At 42.9% G+C, this 24,814-nt stretch overlaps 1 protein-coding gene and 1 long non-coding RNA gene across 3 annotated transcripts in view; one reads left to right on the forward strand and one right to left on the reverse strand.

Moving 5' to 3' along the window:
• Positions 1-24,277, reverse strand: part of LOC111927238 (myelin-oligodendrocyte glycoprotein-like) — a 31,361-nt gene extending 7,084 nt beyond the window's left edge. Inside the window, exons 1-4 of one of the 2 annotated variants that reach the window (XM_023924066.2) lie at positions 23,820-24,277; positions 21,380-21,510; positions 3,441-3,523; positions 2,989-3,041 (exon numbers count right to left, since the gene is read on the reverse strand). In XM_023924066.2, the coding sequence (XP_023779834.2) occupies positions 2,989-3,041; positions 3,441-3,448 (61 nt within the window). In that variant the 5' untranslated portion in view covers positions 3,449-3,523; positions 21,380-21,510; positions 23,820-24,277. The remainder of the gene's footprint in view (positions 1-2,988; positions 3,042-3,440; positions 3,524-21,379; positions 21,511-23,819) is intronic. The other variant, XM_086879649.1, reaches the window with a different exon arrangement.
• On the forward strand, positions 1,866-5,775 carry LOC147653904 (uncharacterized). Its single transcript, XR_015284057.1, has 2 exons — positions 1,866-2,006; positions 2,445-5,775. It is a non-coding gene; the product is annotated as an uncharacterized LOC147653904 (long non-coding RNA).
• Positions 24,278-24,814: the final 537 nt, after the last annotated feature.

The following is a 24,814-nucleotide window of genomic DNA, read 5'->3' on the forward strand; positions in this document are numbered from 1 at the left end:
CACTCTTCATTTAATTTATAAATTCATTCATTTAATAACTTTGATGGCAATTATTTCTATTAATCCTTCCAAGTTATCTGAAAGCTACTAAAACCTGTAAAAATGGGTGAGTCTGCTACTATCATGTAGGACAATTCCTATCAGATTGTAGTTCTACATTTTCCATGGGTTATGGAAGAAGGTTTTTATATATTTATAAAGCATGAACAACTATTTCCAACACAGAATGTGGGTTTAAATTAACACTCTGACCAAACCAGTTGCATAAAATAATGTTATAAATTAAAATGCAGATTAATTAATTTGGAAGAAGAAGTTATTCCCAGCATGGAGCAGAACAAAATCAGCATGAATCTGTGAGTGCTCCAAAAAGAAAAGCTAAAATTCACTGTGAAACAACTCAGTCTGCTTCCATGGCCAAAGTTCTGTGAAGCATAATTAGACTGAATATTGAAATAAACATTCTTTGTTGCAGTGGGGTCATTCTGGTGTTCCTGGCTTGCATCAGCTCTCTGCACGTGTCAGGCTAAAGACCAAAGAGAGTCCCAGTTTCCCCTTGAAGTCAGTGACATCAGCCATGGCTCATCTTGTCACATGCTCAGGCCTCTGTTTCCATATCATCACCTTTCTTTGATGCCACACTGTTCATCCAGACATGACAGCAAAAGGAAAAGCATGATCCAGACAGCCAAGTAAATGTCTTTGGCTATAACTCTATCACCACACATCTGCTTTTCTTGGGTTTTCAGACTTTTCAGCTAAAAATCCCAGTCCAATTTGCCCAAAAATGTCAACTTTTAGCTGAAAAAAACACTAATCCCACTAAAATATCCCAAGATTTTTTTCTGGTTGGTGGTGGAAGGAGAATCCCCTTGCTGTGTGGAGAGCTGAGCCATTTGGTCATTATGCTTTGGCCATGACAAAAAATTCTTCACGGGGTGATTAGACCTGGGAACCTGGGTTGCCTGTGGAGGAACCACCACCCCTGGAGGGGTTTAAGGAAAGACTGGATGTGTCACTCAGTGCCATGATCTGGTTGACAAGGTGGTGTTTGATCATAGCTTGGACTTTATGATCTCAGAGGTCTTTTCCAACCTAATTGACTCTGTGGTTCTGTAATTTTCAGAATGTACCAGTTGCTGGCCAGGTTTTGCTTCTCAAAGGGAAGCTGAATTACAGCATCAGCCTGAGCCCCTTCCCTGGGCTGTTTGTGCCTGGGGAAGGGCTGAGCTCAGCAGTGTCCCTGGGGCAAGGCCGTGTGTGGAAGCAGATTGTGGCTCTGGCTGAGCGTGGTCAGGAAACCACAGCGGGAGATGAACGCGCCTGAGGCTGCTGCAGGGGGTTGGTAGGGCAGGGGAAGAAAGGAGCCTCCACAAGAGGAGGGAGTGAGAATTTCCTGGTGGGAAATGTCCTGTCTGCAGGGTGCTATTAGGAGAGAGAATATTTGCAATGCATGGTGTTGCACTTGGATGGAGAAAAGATGATAAACAGCTTGAAACTCTATTCAGAAAAATGGGAAATACAGATTTTTCTTAATGAACAAAAGAAGGAGAAAGGGTGTGGGTCCTATCTCCTGGCTGTGGACACCTGCACATTTGATACTGGTTTTGGAAGTGCACCTATTTGCCCTTGATTATTTTTCTGAAGATGGAGGACACCTGTATTTAGCCTGTCTGAGGTGAGCCATGCCCATTCCCTCTCCTCCATGACAAGATGTACAAACCTTGTAACACTCCTGAGGGCTCTGTGAACACCTGCAGGGTTCAGCCCACCCTGCCCTCGCTGCCTCCAGCTGGTAAAACCAGGGCAGGAGGAGGCACTGCTGAAGCTGGCTGGGATAAGAGCAGGTGGCTGAAATCTGTAATGAGCTATTTAATCAGCCCACAGCTGCACAAGGTGTTTTGTAGAAGGGGAGAACACACTTCTAGGGGTAAGACAAGGATGTGTCCTTACAGAAGCCAGTCCTGAGAAGCAGAGTAAAGTTGTGCTGAAGGCTGATGATGTTGGTAAGCTTCCCACCGAGGCTTGCAGCAGGGGATGTGGAAGCAGGGAGCTTCCTGGCCAGAAAACTAAAGGAGCCTTGTGGTGGCAGCTGAGGCATGTAAATCAGGATTAATAGTGTTCATCTTACCTACCAAGTAAGCTTTGCACATGGAAGGGGCAGTTCTCCATCTTGGAGAAGATGAATGTTGCCACAGAGCTTTCACTTTCAGTTGTAAGGCTTGAATGGAAAAGGGGATGAGTTTATTTTGTGGGGTTTTTTTCAATTATGTATTTTAAATATTGCTGAAATGTTTAAGCCTGTTAAGATGAAGTTGAATGTGACAACTTGACCAATCTGTAAGATTCCTGTAATGAGAAAACACTCCTGCTTCAGCAATCAAAGTGTGGTGCAGGGAAGCTCATGAGGACTGGGCTTTTTTTGTTCCCCCTTTTTTTTCCAGATGAAGTGTAGCATCCTCAACTACCACAGTCTCTGGCAAATGTGAGGCACTTCTGGGCAAACACAGAGGTCTTACTACTGCTGACTTTAAGCATCAATAAGGAAACTAACTGCACCTTGTATAAAGTTCTCTCAACAACACGTACTAGTTTATCCTTTTCACAGGGAAGATGATATGTAATTAATATAATGTCAGAAAGTCAACTCTGCTAGAACTAAGCACATGCAAGATGGTTGGGGGTTGTAAAGGATGAAATTCCAAGTCATCTTTAATATTAGGAAAATGGTGGAGTACTTTTAAGGATGTGGCAGGATAAACTTTATAGGTTAAGGTTTAAGGATCTGAAACACCTTAAATTTGAAAACCACTTCTTTTGGGTACTGAGGTTTATCTGAGGGTTACTTGCAAACCTTGGATTGTGATGAAATATATGCAAAGCAATGCATGGATTTGTTCTGTTTTGCTCCAAGATCCTGCTTGCAGCCTGTGTGTTCTCATGTAAATGCCTCTGCAAATTCCTAGGTGTGCACTAAGGTGTATTTACCTCTGGGCAGAGACAAAAGCAGTAAGCAGGCAATCATCCAGAGAGCAGTCTCCCTAATGAGAAGGAAAGAGAAGAGAGAAAGGTCAAATGCTTTGTTAGAATGCTAGAGCAGAGATCAAACACCTTTTCTCTGGTGTAATTTATGCCATCTTTCCCAGCTCCTTCATCTGTGAAAGTAATCTGGATATGAAGCTAGATGGGTTAGAAACCCTGGCTTATTTTGCCATCTAGTCTTGTTGGGGGTTTTATCTCCTGTCTGTAGAACTGAGGTTTCTCAGTGTTCAGCCAACACCAGACCTGCACTTCCCTCTTGCCTTCACATATAGACAATGTTAATTGCCTCTCTATAGTCACAGTTTGATCTTGAGATTATTTTCTGTTGGTAATTAAATGAAATTCCTTCTGCTCACAAACTTGAGCTGCTTCACATCCCAAGGAAAAACATAGCTTACCATTTCATTTTTGTGCCTCCCAGCCCTTGGGAATCTGCCCCTGTCAGGAGCTTCACCAGACACTTCAGCTGGTACTTGTGTCTCTGCAAAAGAGTGAAAGGCTCTTAATTTTTGTTGCTAGAAGTGCTCCTTATAAGAGAGAATAGGTTATTTACTGGTGCTTCATTTGGTGTTTTCTTTCACTTTGTGTATGTAAAACACTGTGTTATTATATAATTTCTGGGTATATATCATTTACACTCTGTGTATATAGACTCACTGTGTGTTTGCAATCTGCATACACTCTTGCAATACAAAGAAGGTATTTTCCTGTGTAGGATGGATGTGAGTCACAAGCCTTGCACTGACTAGCTCTCAGCCCAGGGAAGGGATTTTGTTCTGCAGCCAGCTGGGAGCAAAGAAAGTGGAGAAACCTGATGGGTGCTGTATTTATCAGGAGGTGTAGGCACCATCCTACAAACTGCCAAATACCACCAAACCTGCACATCTACCAACAACATAATAAGCCTGTAAGGAAAATGAAGAGAAAAAGAGGAGACTTTTCTTTGAGGAGGCTTTTTAATCAGGTAGTTTCTCAGGAAAAAAATCCAAAACGGAGCAGGAGTGGAGAAGGGAATGAATGTGGAGTTTGGGCTTCCTTTTGCCATCTTCATAGGATCTCACAGCTTAAGGACTACAAATATCTGATTGTTCCTCCCCATTGCTCCAGAGATAATGCTGATGGTGGAAGCAGTGGTTTAGGCAAGGTTCTCTCTCCCTGTGGAAGCTCTGTGTTCTGGAAGGTTCTGGTGCTGTTCTCCTGCCTGTTGCTGCTGGCACAATGTGGCTTCCTGCAGTGAGCAAGACCCAAGACCTGGATTTCTGTGTTCCTCCCTCTCTCCTCATGGCCAAGCCCTGGTTATGAATTGTTCAGCAGCCCTTTCCTGATGCTCAGTGCAAACCACCTGACATTAACAGTGTGTCCTGCCTGTCTGCTGGACTCCTGTGCTTGCCTCCCTCCCCACAGAAGGAAGTTAATGTTTCAGGCAAGGACATACATGTATGGAAGCATATTTGTTTCCTTCCTGCCAATCTGTTGTCAATGAAACTGAGGCACTGATGGTCACTCCCACCACAGAATCATTGAGGTTGGAGAAGACCTCTGAGATGGCCTAACCTTTGTCTGATCACTGCTTTGTCAGCCAGACCAGAGCACCATGCCCAGCTGTTTCTTGAGCACCTCCAGGGGTGCTGACTCTGCCACCTCTCTGTGCAGCCCCTTCTAATGCTTAACAACCCTTTCTGTGAAGAAATTCTTCCTGATGTCCAGCCTGAACCTCCCCAGCTGCAGTTTGAGGCTGTGTCCTCTCATCGTGGCTGCCTGTGACAAGAGTTTATCTTCCCTCTCTGCTTTGTGCAGATGTTCCATTCCACATAAGGCTTCAAAAATACCAGGAGCAAACTGGTTCTGCTCTGGTTCTGAGGGTTCCACACCAGCCTCTCCTGTTGGGCAGCAGCAAGGTCTCTGGCCATGCTGAAGGTGTCTGGCCAAGCAGCTGCTGCATTGTGGTACCGTGGCTGTGTCCATTCCCTCTGCACATACAGGTGCTCCTTATCATAATCTCCTGATTCAGAAACAGCTGAAAATTTTGGCATGTGTGGCCAGCAATCAGGCCTTTTTAAATGTGCAGTAGCAGCAGACAGGAATGACCCACAAGTCAGAGCTCCTGAAAGGTGTATCATTCTTCTGCAGGGTCAGTCATTTTCTGGCAGCTTTGATTCTGCCTCCAGGAAAACACGAGGGTGGTTGTACCAGCACAGCTGGTTTGTTTGTGTCCCTGCCTTTGGCTGGCTTACTCCCATGGGGTCCCTGTGCAGTGTCTGATTATCACAAATACCTTTTTGGAAATTTTGGACTGGGGAGTGACTGAGATCAGAGCTGAAATACCAAATTGCATCAGAATTGTGTGAGAACGTTGAGCTCCCTTGCCATCCATGTGCTGGTGTTACTTCCCTACTGAAGTTAAGCTTGTGCATGAAGAGAGAGCACGGCAGGTCTTTTTTAAGAAAGCAGAATCAAACCACAGGAGTGCTTCAGATGAGTCTAGCTGGAGAACCTGACCCTTAATTTAGCTTAATTCAGTGCTGTTTAGTTGAAATAGCATTTCTTTCTGGTTTGAGCTGACTTAACTTGATCCTCCTAGTACGCTAAAGGAGAGATCTGTTCCTGTCCAGTTAAGCTGGTGTAAGATGTTTCATGCACCATGTGGATAAGCCCTTATAACAGTTTCTATTAGCTATTTCATTTTTCTTCTTTTCCATTTCTGGTTAAATAAAATGGAAGTTTGGAAACTAACAGTTTTTTCTTTGTAATTTTTTTTTTTTCAAATTTAAGCTTTGATCCATTTGTTGTTCATTTAAATCAGCTGGAGGAATTTTTTAGGACTTTTTTTTCCCCCAAAGTTAAAATAATTTAGTAAGGCTTTGCAATGAATAATCACTTCCTGAAGAATTTGAATGCTAATTAATAACTCTTTAACATGCTAACCTATCTGAAATAACTAAGGCATTGGGTGCAATTAAAATATGATTAAATTGTAAAATGTATGATTAAATTGTAAAGCATATGATTAAATTGTAAAACTATGATCTTCTTGACAGTCTTTGTCATCCAGCTTTTGCTTCACGTGTGCAAGGCCATTTATTGAGCATGCTAGCTCAGCCTGCAATAAAATTAAATTAATCAAGTAGTGAAGTAACCAAACATTCCCATTGGAATAACAGGGCTTTGTGTCCTAAAGCAAATGGATTCCAACTGTCCCTTTCCAGTGCAGGAGGGATGGGGTGAGAAAGGGTCTGAATGCTGCTCTCAGTGGCTTACTGCTCTTGGAGCACCAAAGCTCTCCCTGTGTGGTGACCAGAGTGTGACATTGATATCAAAGTTGTTGTGAGTTAAGTGGGAAAGACAAATGGAAGGAACAGATTTACTTTTTCAGCTCTTCCCCTTCATCTGGCACCTTCCAGCGCTGGGCACTGAATGAATGGTTATACGGGGTGGGGCAGACACCAGCTGGGGAAGGCAGCAGTAATCCTGAAAGGATTAGCCAAAATCACCTAGCAGATGAATGAAAGCCGCTGCCAAGGTGGAAACTTCTCATTGTGTACCTGGCAAAGCTTGGTAGCTTAGTCATTGGTGACTTTTTCAAGTATGTTTTTTATTCCCCTCCCTCCCGTGCATGCCTTTGGCTTTTGAAAACAGATTTATGCAAAGTGATTGTTGTCGCTACCTGGTGCTTATAGGAGGGTGTGGGAGGCACCTTTCTCCATGACTTTGTGAAATCCTGAGTGTACCCTGATCTGAAAAATGCCACCATGCTGTTCCTTAGCCACATCAAGGCAGTTTTCTGTCATTTCTTTAAATGCTCTCCTCTCATGTAACCACAGTAGCAGTCTTTTCACCTTTAGGTAAAAGCCATTAGTTAATAGAAAGCTAATGAGTGAGTTTACAAGTGGAAATTTCAGCCTGGTTTCTTAGAGAAGGTTTTATGATGTAACAGCCTGTACTGAAACTGGCTGATTACTTCTGGTCTTATCTGAAAGCAATCTATAAACAACATGAGGCATCATTTACAGGCCTGTCCTATAATTAGTTCAAGGAGAGAGATTTAAGACATCTTGAAGAGGGATACATGCTGATATGTAGTCAAAAATGACAGTGGTTTCCTCTTCAAGATTCTAGGTTTTGAAATTGCCCTAATTTGAAGGCAATCTTCGGGGAGTTTGTGAGTGGTGGCAGTGAGTGTTTCTGTAGCCACCCTTGTGGCTCAAGGCAGTGGGAAGGAGTGTCCTCTGCTTCCTTGGGCTTCAGGCTGCAAAACATGCTGTGGTGAGTCTTGGATTGGGATCCTTATCTTCAGGTGCCCTGCTGTGGGTGGCTGGCCTGCTTTTCATGTTTGTTTGAGCAGACTTTACATGGTTGTAATTCTCTGAATTTGCTCTGTCCTTCTGTGCTCTGGGGCTCTGTGTGCTCTGTCCATGCTCCCTCCCTGTGCTGCAGTCACACCAGCCCAGCTGTGCAGGCGGTGGGTGGGGTCCTGCCTTTGGGCTTTCCTGTGTTTCCCCATGCTGCTGGAATTTCCCATCGCTTGTTGTGGGCTACAGACAGGCTCTGAGGACTGAAAGGTTATCAAAGGCATTTCTGATCTGAAAAGATTTTCCTTCTTGGGGATAATGAATGAATGAGTGATGGTGCATGACTTGCTCCTGGTGGAAAGTTGTAGAATCAAAGAATCACTGAAGTTGGAAAAGACCTCTAAGATAATCAAGTCCAGCTGTGAACCCAGCACCACCACTGTGTTCACCACTAAAACATGTCCTCAAGTGCCACCTCTACATATTTTTTGAACACTTCTACAGATAGTGATGCCATCATTTCCCTGGGCAGCCTGTTCCAGTGCTTTACAACCCTTGAATTTCTTCCTGATATCTAATCTAAATCTCACCTGGTGCAACTGGAGGCCACTTCTGGTCCTGTCACTTGTTCTCCTGGCTGCAGCCTCCTTCAAATAATTGTAGGGAGTGATAAGGTTTTCCCTGAGACTTTTCTTCAGGCTGAACATCCTCAGCTGCTTCTCACCAGACTTGTGCTCCAGACCCTTTCCCACCCTTGTTGTCCCTTGTTTTCTCCCCTGTACCACATACAGGTACTGCAGCAGGAACTTAAACCCTCCCTGGCTTTTAAATAAATAGCTTTGGTAAGGAGGCATTTATCTCTGTGTATGGAAATAAAATGTGTAGGGAAAACAGGAATTTCAGTTTGTAATGGATCAATTTCCAGAATTCAAACATGAACATCTTCCCAAGGGTTTGAAGGAAAATAGCAAAACTCTAGAGGTGTCTGGCCAAAAATGGACTGTGTATGACCTCACACAGTTGTGAGGAAGCCTCAGGAAACTAGACTGTGTTCTTGATTTCAGGGCAGCCATTCTAAATAACTCTCAGACTAAACTGGTCTGTGGCTTTGCAAAATGGGAAGGCTTTGGTGGCTCAGGGGGCTGATGCTAAAAGTGGCAAGTTTCATTTCAAGTTTCAGGGGGAAGGAAGCATGCTCTTGATATGCAAGTGAACAGAATTCAACCCTGAGCAAATGATGCTACAGTCTTGTGGGTATTTGGTGTTTTCATGTTAAGTCTGGTCTGGTTGAATTCTCAGTCAGTCAAGATCCATGGCATCCATATTTCCAGCTGTTATTTTTGAGAAATTTGGTGTCTTCCATCTGCTTGATTCCATTGTGTAAAGGCAAATCCAAGAAGGAGAAGGATTTTTGTACTCAGATTCCAGAGGGACACTGTGTCACTGCTGCCTGTGTGGTCAGAGTTAGGCAGTTTGATATGACATCTGTCTGTAATTTTCAGCAGTGGGCTCTCATCCCATTCATGCTTTATTCTCTGTGTGAGATAACTTTTGTCCCATGTCAAGTGCTTAGCTCTGCAAGAGGATTGTGTTGCTGTATGGCAGGGCAGTGCCTTTCATTTGCTTTCCTCCTGTTGGAAAGACTCTTGCCAAAGGGAGGAATTTCCTCCCTCTAAATCCCTAGCAAGCGTTCCCAGCCCCACCTATCCCAGTCTTGCATGTCCTAAACCCTCCTGGGATTGAGTTCTGCAGCTTTGGGATTGAGTTCTGCAGATCTGACACTCTGTGACACCCCAGGAAGCACAGCCTAAGCAGCATGAGGTGTATCCCCTCCTTTGCCTGATCTCGTTCTCATGGGTGAGACTTATTCCTTGTGACTAGTGGTGTGTGGTGGTCTCATGCCCTTTGATGAAGCTTCTGGAATGAGACCAAAAAGCCATTGTTCCTTTTTGTAAAGCCCTTCTGACAGCTCCCATCAAAGTTCTTCTTTTTCTCAATTCCTTTTTGCTTTTCTGAGAGTTTCCACTGCTCTTTATCTTCTAGTTCCAACAGAATATTTTTTTCCCCTTTTGATGAATAAATTATTCTTCTCAAGAATAAAGATCTCTTCTTTCAAGAGATTACAGTTATGTGAAAAAGGCATAGGTGTGTGAGGCTTTACCTTTTAGGAAACTGCAGCCTTAAAGAAGAAGCTCCCAAGTGACAATGCAGAAAGAGACAAGGATTCATTCAGCTGAATCTGTTCCATATTTTTTTCTTATTTTGGAGGCAGTTCCTGCCTGAACATCTGTTTCTAGTACTCTCTGTATAATGGTTTATTTTACTGTTGGTTAACCTACAGAGGTACTGTAGGCTAGAATGTTAACATGAAAATAAGGATTTTTTAATTTTTTTTTTTCTTCTCTGGGTGCATTTTTTCCTCTGGCATCTGCTCAAACTAACCCTTAAATCAGTGGTATTGCCTGACTCTGGGTTACTCAACAACCAAGCAGCTGAGATGATCCTTAGATTAAAATGTGTTAAGAGTCCTGGAGGCATTATTAATTTAACTGATATCAGTGAAAATTCTGGATTAATACAACACTGGCCAACACTAATACTTCTAAAAGTGGATGATCTGGAGATGTAAAAATGAGAGCTGGTTTTGAAGAGTGATGATCCAGGTTGGGTTACTAGCAGCACTTTGAAGCAGAGAGCTCAACTTCTGTGCAAATATGCCATAATCTCTGAAATGATTACTTAGCCTTTGTCCTGACTGGGATGTGTGTGAGGTTCTTGCTAGATACAAACTGGGGAGAAACTTACTGGGGTAGGAGAGAAGATGGGTGAAATAAAAATACCTCACTACCCTTCCTCTGGTCGTCTACACATGAATTATGGATTATGTCAAGTGGTAGGAATTCCTGAATATAGCTTCTCATAAGACAGATACAGGCAAGAAGGACCAAAATGGATTGAAATATGTGGGGAGTTCTTGCATTAGCATGGTTATGGTTGGCAGGTATTTCTCCTTGCTCTTTGTCTCATGGCCTTTCCCTCCCATTGTAGTTATTACTTGCCTTCAAGGGCTTTGTGCTACCTGCATTAGAGGTTCCCTATGTGAAATAATTCTGTTTTGTTAAAGATGAGGATGTAAGCCTAATCCTGTTGTTAGTCTGTCACTTGCAGAAACCTCCCTACACCGAAATATCTCCGCCTAGTATAAATTTCTGCCAACAGGTCCATTGTTCCATGGGCTGAGCTCCTCTGCTTGCATTGGAAATATCATGATTAATTGAGCTCTTCCTCAAGGAAGGTCGAGGTGGAGGAGTCCCTGGTACATGCACAGATACACATGTACAAGGATGGCTCAGGCTTCTTGGAAAAACGAAGTGAAGAGGGTATTGCTGCCTGAAATGGTGGAAAGGGCAGAGCAGAGCTAGTGGCTGCCAGAGGATGTTTGCTCTTGCTAAGGAGGGATGAGCATCACAGGAGGAGCAGCTCCCTCTTGCTTCCCATGTGCAGCCAGACTCCAGCCCTCCCGTTCAGCCAGGCTCTGTGATTTAAGTGGGTGTGTGTTTTGGCTGCATTTCCAGCTGGAAATGCTGAAAGAAGGAATGTTGTCTGACCTCAGCTCTCTGCCTGACACCTGGGATGTCTCAACAGTCTCAGTTTCTTCTACTGCTTACAGCTGCTAAATGTCTAAAAGCTCATAAATGTGATTCCCTTTATCTTTGCTCTCCATCCTGACTGTCCAGTGTCTTGACAGAGTGCAGCTGAAGTGCCATAAAACTTAGAGAGGATGAAACTTGACAATAATTGAGATACTGAACACTAAGTAAGAATCGAAGGCGAGGATGGATGGGGCTCTGAGCAACCCAGGGTAGTGGGAGATGTTCCTGCCCATGGAGAGGAATTGAAATGGGATGATCTTTAAGATCCATCAAAAACCAGATCATACCAAGGACAATATTGAGCTATTAAGATTGTAAAGCTCAAAAACTATCAATTTTAAAAGTGTGGGTTTTTTCCTGTCCAGTCTGCAGTTACCTTTCACATTGAGCCAGAATGTTATAAAACCCCCTTGATAAATGTTTTCAACCCAAGGAAGGAAAGAGGAAAACTCCCTCCCTTGAAAATTTTGAATTCAGGTGGTGGATATAGCCTAATCACAAGGGAGAAAGGGAAATTCTGGGGAAATTTCTTAGGAAGCAGAAGGGAAACTATTTCAGGCTCGAGTGACTGCTTTGAGCTGACAGAATAGTCAATAAAATGCCTTTATTGCTTTTGTTTGATGCCTTATTTAGGAGGAAGTGTAACACACTAATGCCAGAGAATTTCTATTCCCCAAAATTGCATTCCAGCCCAATACTGTAAGACCAGGGAAAATCCTGACCTGCAGCTTTTTATTGTTGCTAGCAACAAGCTTTAGGATTACCAGTTTCTTTTCCTTATTGTGATTCCTCTCTTCTCTTAGCTATTTTTATTTGCATAATGTCTCAAAAAGAGGTTCTTTCTACAAGATGTAGTTGTTAGTGATACATATAACAATCCCAAGGCTCAACAGCAGCTTATTTTTTCCTCCATCAGACCTCTTAGGACAATATGTCTCATCCCTGAATTGTAATGCCAGAATGAGTAGGATTTATATTTCCTACCAGGTAAGAAGAGGAAGAAAGTTGGACCAAGTTCAGAAAATATTTTTGTTCTATAGGAGGGGGTTAAGTATTCATCAACAAATTGATAAGCCTCTTAGGTAAATGAGGCTCATTAGCAGCCTATGCTGTTGAAGCTCCTGCATTGGATGTGGAAATGCTGTGAATGGTGGGTCTGAAAATAGAAGTTCAGGGTGAGATTGATGAAGGCTGGTGTAACTTTGCTTGGCTCTTCCCTGGAGAATAGTGTTCACTTGGAACTGACCTGACAGAGTCCCTTGTTGAGGGTTTGTAGACCTGGAAGACAAACCCTGACAACAGCTCCTCTGAGCAAGAGAAACCACCCGAGTCACATCTGGTGTTCTTCTACTCAGCTACAAAATGCAGTTGTTTGAACATGTTTATTAGCAACTATTCATCATAAAGGTTTTATAGAGTTGGAACAAATGCTGGGGCCAGTCAATGATATTAATTTGTTCACTGATGTCAGAGCTACTGAACCAAAACCAGCTGGGCTCTGCCTGAGCTGGTCTCTCAAGGTGCATTGCTCTCTAAAAGCGAAAGTGAGGGTGTCTGGGTTTAATTTGAGGTTTGTTTTCTCACAATTCTTGTAAACAGACCTGCAACTGCAGCTTGTGAGAACTTTTTTAAGGCGAGAGGAGCTGTTTATAGAATTGCTTTTCCCATGTAATTCATAGCATGTACCCAGTACCACTGGTGTGCTGGGGAATTATCTCTGATATTTCTGCAGGTTCTGGTGGCACCTTTTTTTAATGCAAGGAAGAAAACAGATGAGAAAATAATTAAGAGATGGAAAAGCTGTTCCCTTCTCCAGGAGCCCAAGTTGCCCCAGCTTGGATTGCAAATCATACTCATGGAATACTTTGAACTAGTACAAGGATGGAGTCCTAGTGGTTCAAGGACTCTTAAACCACTGTTAAAAAATAAGACTGAGAGTTGCTAAATATTGCAGACTTAAACCTGACCCTCTCTTCCCTATGGAATTGTTTTCCCATCTCCAGCTTTTGGAAAATATTTTTGAAGCTGAAGCCTACACAATCTCTTAAACCTAGCTGCTCTGGTGTTGGAGCAGAAAGCTTCCAGTTTTTACTGCTGTGTTACAACCATGGGAATATTAATGTCCAATTAACTTCTGTTTGTCAGAGACAGATATGAACAGGATCCCAAGCACAGGCCTTTAATCCCTGTAAGCACTTCATGCTTCTTTTACTAATCTGTAAATAATTGTTCAAAGTGCAGAACAGCCATACAGAGATATTTTGCCCAGGTGCTGAAGGACTGTAGACTTTTGGCTTCACAGTTGAAGTGGATCTATTTTTTTGTCTGAAGAAAATGTCTGTAACAATCAACTTGTGTAAATAGGAGAAGGAAGAGTGGGGTTCATAAGCACTTCTTGCAGGCCTCATGCTCTGGAATGTTTCTCAATGTTCTTAAAGCTTTCAGATCTTTTTAATGTCTGGTTTGTATTTAGTTCAGCCAAATGATTTCCTGTCTGGAACACCCATCTCTCAAGCATTGTGTAAGCATGATCAGATCTCATTCTTGTCCTACCAGCAAAAGAGAAATTTCTATTAGTAGTGCAATGGCACTAATAGCATTTTTTTATCGCTGACTGTAATCACAGCCAGGGAGATGCTGGTTTTGATTTTCAAATCAAAAACTTGGGGTCTGGAAGCAAAGTAAGGAACTCCTCCTTTCTTTTGAACCTCTCTGAAAGACCACTTGTGTTTCCTTCCTACTTATGGCTCTCTGCTCAGAACCATGACATGAGAAAGAGGTGGCATCTTTCCTCCTACCCTTTTCTGACAACAGTGTCCTATTTTTCCCATGGCTGTGTGCATGTAAATTAATTTTCATATTGCCTGCTCTCTCCTTTACATGGGGACCTACTGCAACTTGTTTCATTATTGTTATCTGTGCATGTCTCTTGGTGGGGAGGGGCTGTGTGTTACTTTTGCTTTTTCTGTGGTGGTTCAGTGCCTTGGCTTTCCTGTTGGAGACTGTAGGACTTCAGCAGCACTTTTTTGTGAATGATCTTTTCAATGAAAGCTGTACTTGGTTTAAGTGTTGCACTTCTGGAAGACTATCAACAGCTCTGATCTTAAAGCCCAGACCCAGCTCATCCCATTCCTGCTCTCCCCTTTTCCCCAGTAAAAAGCCTCTTTCCCCAGGAGAAAGCAGATGAACAGTGCAAGATGGAAGCCAAAATTTCTTATTCTGTCACATTTCTTATTGCAACTTTTTTGTGTCTTCCCTTTCCTAATGCAAAATCAGCTCTGGCAGCCTTGCAAGCCATTCTCTGGGATAACTAGGACAGAGAGGACGGAAAATCCAGCCTACAGCAGCATTACAGATGGCTTTACAAAAAATGAATTTAGAACTGAGTAATGGAAATGTTTTGCATTGGATGTTGCATTCCCTGATAGACTGGCTGTCAAGGGAAGGCAAACTGTTGTTCCATATCTGCTGTGAGAAAAGGGCAGAGAAATGCACAGAAAGGGCAAATTAGTTCTGGCATGGGTTCTCTGATGTCTCCTGAAGTTAATGCTTTTGCCCTCGAACACAAGTTCCTTGGACTCAAGAGTTAACTTTACAGGACTTAGTTTTGTCTTTTTTCTTGCCTTGAGAAGAGAATCTCTTTGGAGTTGTATTTTCTTATTTTTGCAAGATTTGTCAAAGGCCTACAAGGTATGTTGGGGGGTGGGGGGAGGAAGAGGGAGAAATTAAGCAGGTGTTTTACTTGATCCTACAAACCTTCCTTTTCTTAAGAAACCAGGTTGTGAACAGTTAATTGCATCCTTGTGCAATTGGCTGGTGCTGATCTTTTAGTTATTACTGAATGGAAAATGAGCCAGTCCTTGAACTTAATAACTAAAGATGACAACCCAATATGTAAATTTATGATAGCTTCCAAGAAATGGGGGGGAGGGGGGGAAATAGAAGACCTAAAACTTACTGACTTTTAAAATAGTTTTTAGTTTGCTCTTCTAAGATGAAATGGATCTGTGAGAAGGGAGCTCTGGTAATGAACAGTCTTCACCAGTGAGTATGTTTAATACCAGAGTGCACAGTACTTCTCATCTGAAAGTAGGACACAGCTGAAAGTAGGCTGGAGAATGGATATCTGAGAGCAGCCAGATGATATCAGGCTGATAAACTCTGCCCAGATGTTTTGTGTTGCAATAGCATCCGGTGGTGACTTGGTAGTGGACGGTGGGGTCACCCTGAGGGGCCATGGGGTCACCCTGAGGGGCCATGGGGTCATCCTGTGGGATATGGTGGAGGTCCATTTAGATATGGCCCTGGGCCCAAACCAAGTACTTCAACAATGAGTCACTGGCTCAACTATGTGAGATTCTTCTGTAAAGGAAACTTGCTGGCTATGTGGGCAGCTGCAGCAGGGAGCAGCACATGGGTTGCTGCTGTCTTGTCTTTTTTGTAGTCTAGAGTGCATCAAACTAAATCTTTCGTGGTGTCAGAGATGCCAAACAGCATCTCTTTTAGATGCTTGTGCTGTTTGGAGCACGTTGGTAAGCAATGACTTGAAAAAAAAGAGCAGCAGTTTGTGCAGAACCACAAGGTTTCATGCTACGAAAGATCAGCCTCACCTCTTTGTGGTTCTATGCTTTCAATGCAGGAAATCCCCCTGTGAAAGTTTTAGGTGAACTTAGTTTTGCAGCCTATTTTTCCTGATGTGGAAGTTGAGGGTGTGAAATGCACAGCCCAGATAAGGCTTGAAAATTCAGCAGAGCATTGCACTGACCCACAGCTGGGTCTTTAGAGCTTGCCTTCCCCCAAATAACTGAGCCCTTTCCTTTCCAAAACAGCAACATTTACCTTCACCAGTGTTGTTAAGAGTTCCTGACATTGCTCTGCCTGAAGCACTACTTGTATGACATCTCCCTGCTCCAAACACTCATCCTTACTTCCCTTGAACTCGTGCTCTTTCCTTTCCACCAATTAACACCCTGTGAAATATCATCTGATGCCATCTCATACCAGATGCTTTTTCCCTAGGATGACCCAGTACATGCTTTTGCAAGAGCAGGAACAGATTGCAGCTCCACAGTTGTGATCTGGTATCTCTGGGTAGCTGCAGGAGCTGTTTGTCTCTGCAGTGCCACAGACACAAAGCTCCTCTGCACAGTAGCAAGTGCCTGTGGCACATTTGCTTTGGCTCTCTCTGAGCTCTTGGCTGGAGTTGTGCACAAATGAAGCGGTTTTGCATCACCTAGATAACAACTACTCTTTGGAAATCCAGGAAAAAGTGGGTTGGAGCACTACAGAGATTCTGTGCCTCTCATTTTGGAAACACTTAAATATGTGCATTATATGGCAGCTAATTGCTGGTTGGGTGCATGATGTGCCTGGGAGCGTGAATTGCAGAAAGATGCACTGGTTGTTCCAGCCATGTCAAAAATCAAAGGGGTGTGTGAGTGGAAATCTCTAAAATCCCCTAAGAACTCTGAATCCTTGGATACCTTCTGGGATATTAGAGAACTAGTGTCATTTATGAGGCCATCCGTAACTGAGCAGATGGTTATGGCTATGTAGTGTCAGGGCCAGCCTTCTCAAATGTTTCTCTGTTCACATTTCCTAGACTCATGACTTAAACACTGAGCATCCAAGCTGTGAAAACTTTTAAGCTGGTTACTCTCAAGCTCCTCTGATAGTCTCTGCTTTAGTGATCGCTTAAGGTACAAATAGACCCAAACCAGAGACAGGATCTGAGTTTTCTCTCATATCATGTATGTATGTAAACACCAGTGAATAACCCTGTTTTCTGTAAGAGCAAGATGTGTAAAATATCAGCTGAAGGAACTGTGTTTCTAGGTATGTGAGGGATCATTGTTTATCTCTGGGTTTCTCTAGTTAAGAATGTTGGCTGCACTTTCCTTAGAAAAGACTACCTTCCTTTATTCTGCTCCTGCACAAAATGTTTAAAATCACAGCCCAAATACTTTACTATTTATCCATGTGCAGGGTAAAGGCAGGACCATATCTGGCTGGGATGTTTTGGCATCTCATAGTACGCTGTGGATATTTTGTTTGGATGGAAGGGATGTCCTTATATGCATGCCTCAAAGTACTTAGCAGTGTGCTTCCACTACAGTCAAACTCTCCTAAAGCCCAGTAGTATTCAATGCACAGCTGTTGCTGCTAAAGTAAACAATAGATTTTTTTGCTTTGCCATCAGATTCTAGGGAAGTAGACACTTCCAGGGAGATGTCTAACAAACAGGAGGATTTTTGTCATTGCAATGTCATTGCTACTTTTACTCCAGACAGATGTAGCAACTGAGTGGGTCTTCCTATGGGTGGGAAGAGATGTTTTCCCTGACAGCCCTGTTCCCACAGCTGGATTGTCTGAATTCACATCCTCTCTTGCCACCAAGAAGGTTTTCTTCATGCAAACTCATCTTTTCGATATGCCCAAAGCTTGAGTTCTGAGTATTTGTGGTAAGAGATGACCAGACTTGGGCCTTCAGAAATGACTAAACTTGAGGTGAAAACTGCACAGAATCTTTGATTTGGAAAGGCAGGATTCATTCTCCAAATTATCTTTGCATATAGGTAAAAAGAGCTGATGTATTCAATGGGAGCTTGAGGTGATTGATCCTTGATAGGAATGTCACAATTACCTACTTCTTACCCAAACTGCATCTCGTAACTTCAGCTGGGGCAGTGGGGAGGAGTGTTGGCTGGGACTTCTGGGCCACCTACTGCATCCCTAGCTCTCAAAGGAAAAGGGATGTGGTGTCCTCAGATGGCAAAGTACCAGGTGCTAATTGATCAGGTATGGCATTGTGTATATTTTACAGGTGGCTGCCAAACATCTTAAGGCCTCTTTATAATGCAGGAAAACAAAGTATTGTGTTTGGATATTTAGAGCACTATGGAATGGCATTAAACATTACAGCTGGCCTTTCTGCAGATACAAATGTCTGTCATATTTGTGAGAATGTCATGGAACAAGTTGGTTTTTTCCCTCTCCCCTTGCTGACACATTTCTGGAAAGTTAACTAGTAGTTATTTGATGTGATTTGTCCTGAGTTTGAACTGACAGCTGTTAAACAAAGTAGTAGCTTCTGGCTTCAACCCAAGTTAGAAATGATTTGTAGGAAGCATTCAAGGTATGTGAAGTTGACATGACCTAGTTTCCTCAGAGCACTCACAGAAATCTTCTCTAGATGTTAACATGCTGATCTCGTATTTGTAGTTCAAAGCCCTTACGTTCCTGTCCTGCTACCAGATGGGATTTGAAGAGCCTTGTTAAGTTTGTATCTTTCAGTGCCCCAGACTGGGAGGAACTCAAAGCTGACCTCGGTGCTTCTAGGACTGTTTATTTAGCAGACTGAACTAAGAGTGTTGCATGTTGGCCTTTTTATAATCACTCAAGCTGTAATGCAAACAATCATTTGAGAGATTGAATTGGCAGCTGAAGGACAGTGAACACCTCAGGGCAGCTCTGAAACAGAACACAGGTTTCAGAAATTGAAGCAATCCTATTTCTACACAGTTATTAAGGATGGCAAAATGTCTGGGCCTTGCAGTCCCTGTTCTGGAGCCACCCAGGATGAAATACCTGCCCCGGCCTAAACAGAGCAAGACATGGGGTGTCTCTGATCCACACCTTGCTGGGAGGGAGTCACTGGTGGCCTTGCCATGATTTGTGTGACCTCCCTGAGCTCTATCTCTTACAGCTGCTTCATCCCCAGATCCCTGCCTTATGGCCTGCAAATGCAAGGTGCATTGGAGCTGAAGCTTCCATTTACACCCCTGGAGACACCTCATGTCCCCTTGACATGAGGACTATTTCCAAGTGGGAAACTTGTTCATGCATCTCTCAACATTGAAGAGTAAGAGAAAATAGGAACAAAGCTAATAAAACTGAATTTTAACCAAGGCTATCCTACTCTAGATCCTTCTCTCCCTTCTGAGGTGTGGGACACACCTGAGGTGGGTCTGAGGCAGGGACATGCTGCCAGCCATGTCAAGCCAGCCAAGCTGCACTGGCTGGGATCAGCTCCTGCAGGTCACTCTGCATCTGAATTGGGTGGCTCAGCTTCAGTGAAAGCAATATTTGGAAAGCACCTGTAATGATGTGGCTTCATTGCATGACCACCATGAAAACTGTAGCCACAGCAAGGTTCTCAAAAGGTGAAATTAACTGTGTGGAGGATAATATTTGAGGACAGAAGTTTCCCATGTGGAAATTCAAAGATCCCCTAGACAGACCTACCATACAACCCTGCTGGCTCTTTAATTAGTTGTTTTGCTTTTTGATTTGAGACTCTGGAGGCTTCATCCAGGCACTTGTGCAGCTCTATCCTGGTATTATAAAAGGAATTTATACTCAGCAAGACACTGCTGCTTTCCTTGGCATTAATAGATTCCAAATGTGGGCCCAAGCAATGTTTATGGAATTAGGCTTCCCCAGAGTACACTTATTGGATGGATGACAACGCTTTAGTACAAATCAACACACTTTTCCCTGCTTCATTCCTCTGTGGTGAGGGAAGAAATGGGGGAGGGTGTGTTAAAATATGTTACAGCACAGGGATTTATATGCATCTTAGGGATGAAATGAAAAGTAATTCTGACCTCTGATTCTGTAGCTTGACACAGCTATCTTATAGAGGGGGCTTTTCCAGGAAAACCTTTTAGCTCTAAAGCTTTGACTTTGATGCCCCTGATCCCTTTCCCAGCAGAAAGGTGCAAGAAATGCAGCACAACATGGGGACCCCAGGGAGTCCCATCCTCACATGTTGTTGCAGAATTTCTTGTCAAGAAAATATCCTTCCTTATCTTAAACAAATCATTCTGTAAAAGAATATTGATTTTGTTGTAGGAGACAATAGAAGCTCTGATTAGATTCTGCTGTATAGATCCTATCACTGTGGGCCTCTAGATTCATACAGGGTCATGCTTTGCTTTCAAAAATCTCAGAGAGGTGTTAAGTACAGTGCTACCCATAGTCCTGCCAGCTGCCAGGGAAACTTAGCTTGCAGGCTGAGTCTTCAGCTGCATCTCTATGAGTGACTGAGTGAGGAGTGTGTGGGAATGAATTAACCATGGAATGGCCCTTTCTGGATCTGTGGTAGAGCTGGAAAATGGTCACACTCCTGTCTCCATCTCTGTTAATGCTGTGGATTTCTCAAAGTCTTCTGGGCATCTTTTTTCCCTTCATCATTGCTATTGCTATTTAAAGAAAGCGTCATCCTCTGGATAATTAATTTGGGTAAGAAGAACAACCAAGTTCTACCACAAGGAGGTCATATATGGAGTTCTGTATGCTCTTCCCTTTCCTGATGTCAAAATAAATCAGTCCCCTTTGGAGAGACAGTGGGAAGGTTCTGCTTGGCTCTCGCTCTGATCTCTCTCTGTGGTGACAGCAATCATTGGCCTGGCAATACTATTGATAAAGGAGCTGAAAGCAATTTGGCTTTTACAAAAAAACTTCTGATTCAGAACTTAAGCACATGCCAATGTAGAACACAGGGTGCTCAGATGTTAGAAGAGAAGCCAGAGTTGGAGATTACACTTAAATGCACTTAGCTGAGAAATGTGTTTGGACTGTACAACTAACTATATTCATAAATTGATGGGAGGCAAGAAAAATATCAAGCAAACAGCAGCCTCCACCTCATTTAGCCTGCTCTTTTTGGAAGCCTTGCAAGGCTGTTGTAAGTGAAATAAAATAGAATGGAAAATGGCATGGTAGTATATGCACAAGGTGGTGGAAGAGGAAAATACATGCAAAACTAAGTTGTAGAAATAATTTTAAAAATTAGAACCCTATAGATTATAACCCGTCATAGTAATCTAGATGAATAATTTGCCTGTTTTCTCCATCCTTCCCATTCTGTAATGAAGTTGCATTCATCAACACCAAGCAAAAACGGGATTGCGCCACTCACCACTGTTCTTTTTTTATAGAACAGAAGTGAATTTGGAGTGAAACTTTGGGTATTGCAGTGATGCAATTAATAACTCCCTTCAGCACATGGAATTCATGCCCATGCAATCCTACACTAAGACAGTGGCACTTCTCCAGCTCCTGTTACCACAGGCTCCTCTGCGCCACACCTTGCCCTGGGGTTAGGATTTGCCTCAAGGTGAGGTTTAAAAAACATGAGCCAATGTGAACTGAAATCAATGAATGGAAGTATCTGAGGCTCAGGCTGCTTTGAAAAATATGACTGCAGGTACATTCACAACGTATACACGTCCCCAAATGCCCCTGAAAATTGTCAGTGTTCAATGAGAGACTCAGTGAAGTATGATCACGTTCAGCGTGTGTGTGCGTATATTGGACTGTAGCAGAGAAGTATCTCATTGCACAGAGGATGGTTTTTTATGCATTTTCCTCTCCTCCCCTTATTCCTCTTACCTGTTGAACCAAAACTCAGTCATGGACATGTCCTGACACCTGGGCTTGTCACTTTTGGTGGCTGTTTAGGAATGCTCAGCTTCCATAGGAGGCAGCTGCTCTGTAGGCTCTGTGTCCTGAGGGAGGGAAGGCTGTAACACAGTTCAGAGAAGGAAAGTGAGAAAGGTGTGAAAGACAAACCAGCTGAACTCTTTCAAGGGATTCTTAAGTATTCATCATAGAAGCACAGAATGAGTTGGAAGTGACCCTGAAAGTTCATCTTGTTCCCCAAGGGCATCTTCTACTAGAGCAGGTTCCTCAGAGACACATCCAGCCTGGCCTGGGTGCTTCCAAGGATGGGACATCCACAACTTCTCTGGGCAACCCATTTTAGTCCCTCACCACTCTCACAGTAAATGATCTTTTCCTTATGTGCAGCCTACATCTATCCTTTTTTAGTTTAAAATCTCTGTCCTGTCACTACAGGCCCTGGTAAAAAGTCTCTCTTTTACCAGCCCCTGAAAGGCTCCTCTGAGGTCTCCATGGAGTCTTTTCCAGGCTGAACAACCTCAATTCCCTCAGCCTGTGTTCAGAGGAGAGGTGTTCCAGCACTGACTGTTTTTGGACTCACTCTGGATCTCCTCCAACAGGTCTCTGTTTTATGTTAGCAGAAAACTGTAGATGCCATTTACCATGATAAGGAGGGAAAATCAAAGAACCCCCCTAAAGAGCTGACTGCACCTGGGTGTGTGGTTTGGTGGTGGTGTTGTTTGTCTTTTTTTCGTTTTAAAGAATTTATAATTTTTTATTTTGTCAAGTGAAATGTTCTTCTCGCCTATCCCTCACCTCCCCCCAACCACTGAGTGGCTTCTCTGGGGAAAAAAATGCCCAGAACTGGTGACTGTTCTACCAAAAGATCAGTCTCCTGAATGTAGTATACAACCATACAATCTTTTTTTAGGGCTTTCCCAAATGGGGAAAGTGTATCAGAGACTTTTTTGTAATGCTTGTCTTGGTAAATATTCCAATAACCTGATCTATATTACAAGAAGAGCCCTCAGAGCTGAAAATTTCTTATCACCTCCTTTTCCTTTCCAGAAAGAGACAAATAATTTCTCTAGAATGAAAAATCAGTGCTGACCTTTGCACTACTTACACTTGTGTTACCAAGATAAACTCCAAGTAATGGCAAGCTTTTTGATTTAATGAGAACTGAAATCTATAGCTCTGTCATTTCACTTCTTCCTCAGGATTCACTTTTAGTCAAATGGTGAAACACTTCTATTTAGCTTTCAAAAAGACAAAATTATCTGGCATGAGCAGGTTCTTGAGGAGCCTGGGCCAGATTCATGGTGAGGAGGTGTAAGAAATTAGATTTTGTGACACTTTTTGCTCTGTACTTTTCCCAGGTGTCTCTCTCTTACCTTCCTCTGTCCCTGCATTAATTTGTTGTGTACAGTCAAGGATAAAGTGATAAAGAAAAAAAATAGATTTTAAGATAGGAAAGTTGTTTTAAATGCCCTATTATTGTGACTGGCACGTACATCTATTGCTGTGTTGTTTTTGTGGTTTATTTTTTAATTAATCTAATATAAATCTGTCAAAAACAAGGCACTAAGTTTGTCTGAAGCCTGCTTGTGCAACAGAATTCGGTTCTTTTTTTTTTTCTTCAATTTCCACCACCACTTGTAACAGAAACCACAGTGACTCAGTTTGGGAAAACCCTCCTGTACATTTGTTTGCCCTCTTTCTTGTCTTGCTACTCTTACACTTGACTTCTTCACTGCCTGCAGCCTGGACCCCTCAGGTTTTGTGGTTGTGCTGCTCAGCACCCTGGGACCTCCTGCCTTCCTTTTCAGCTGCTGTTACTCTCTGCCAGTTTGTGAACAGCAACCATTCAGAACCTGTGAAATTACCTAGAGCTCATCATTGCCAAGATGCTGAATGTCTTGAGCCTTTGCTCTTGCTCAGGTGACATTCTGAGGCAGAGTGTGATTTGATAGTTTTCAGCCTGGTGTTCACCCTCTGAATTTCACTGAACTGAGACTCCCCGTTCAGTCATTTCCGTCAGCGTGTCACTTTAATGACGAAGGAAAAGCAGAAAGAAATAAAGGCAAAGTGGTATTCAGTGAGAAAATTAGTTGGAAATGTCTTTTGTTTTAGTGGTGGCCTCACTTTGTTTTGCAGTCTAAGCATGCCCCAGCTGGGAGCCAGCACAGGGGAGAGCAGTTACACAACTGGGAACCCCCTCAATCTGGAGATTTTCCTCTCAGACAAACTGTCGCTTGTGACAAAGGAGAAAAAACAAACCCATATAGTTTCTTTTTCATTTTTCCCCATGGCTACATCATCTGAAGCAAGTATCAAAGACCTTAGCTTTTATACTTTTATAACCCATAGCCCAAATACTGCAATTCTAGCACTTGCTCGTTCAAGACAGAAAACTCAATCTGTTTCTTACCTCTGTGGAATCTCCCCGTGTTCCCTCTGCACGTGGTGCTGGAAGGAGCTTCTGCTGTGAACGAGGAAGTGCTGGAGCAGGATGTGAGCAGTGAGTCAGATCAGGGGCTGCTTCTCAAGCCAAGCTGAGGAATAAATGGAATTGTTGTCGGCTCTCACTGTTGTGCGTTCGGCTGACGTAAGGGCTTGCAAGCTACTGCTTTACCAATAGAAACAGCTCAGGAACATCCACCTTTGATCTTTTTCCAGAATTTAGCTTTTTATGATATTGCAGCCTTCAGGTGTTACAGTTCTTTCTAGGAGGACAGCCTACCTTTTGTCCTATAGTTAAACATTTCTTTGCATGAACGTGCTACTTGAAATGTCCAGAACAAGGATTTTGCCAGTGTTTCTAAAACAACTCTTGTCTCTCAGCTTAAGCAGGCACTTGAGACTTTGCTTAGTTCTTTCTGTTGAGGAAAAAAAAATAATTTAAAAACTCTTATCTTACAATTAGTTCTGACTGACGTTCATGTATTTGGTTTCCTGTACAGCTGAGCACAGATGCTACCCCTTGCAGTTTCTAAGCATGCCTTTCCAAATTCTACGGAGCCAAAAACATCTGTTTCTTTTATTTGCTCTGCAATCAAGCACTGCTTCTTCCCTGGCTCTCTGCTTTTGCTGTCCAGGTACTGAGCAATATTTACCTCTGATGTTTTCAGCCAGCCATGGCAGAAGCCTTCCTTTTTCTCCTTGAGAGCTCTTGCATCTCCCTGAGTTATGGGCTCAGCTGTGGGTCTGGCCTGGTCTGCTGTGGCATTTCATAAAGAAATTTATGTTTTTCTTTCAATGGGCATTTGCTGCCAAGGATATTTCTTCACTAGGGTGGGCTTTTTTGCACATAGTTGCATAATTGCACAGTTCAGCAGTTGTGGAAAAATATATTTGGTGGATTCTGTTCAACACTGATTAAAACTGCCAGCTTCTGTGTAGTCTCTCTTGCATTGAATTGAATCC

The sequence above is a fragment of the Cyanistes caeruleus genome, chromosome 3, assembly GCF_971803275.1.
Source record: "Cyanistes caeruleus chromosome 3, bCyaCae1.hap1.1, whole genome shotgun sequence".
Taxonomy (NCBI): Eukaryota; Metazoa; Chordata; class Aves; order Passeriformes; family Paridae; genus Cyanistes; species Cyanistes caeruleus.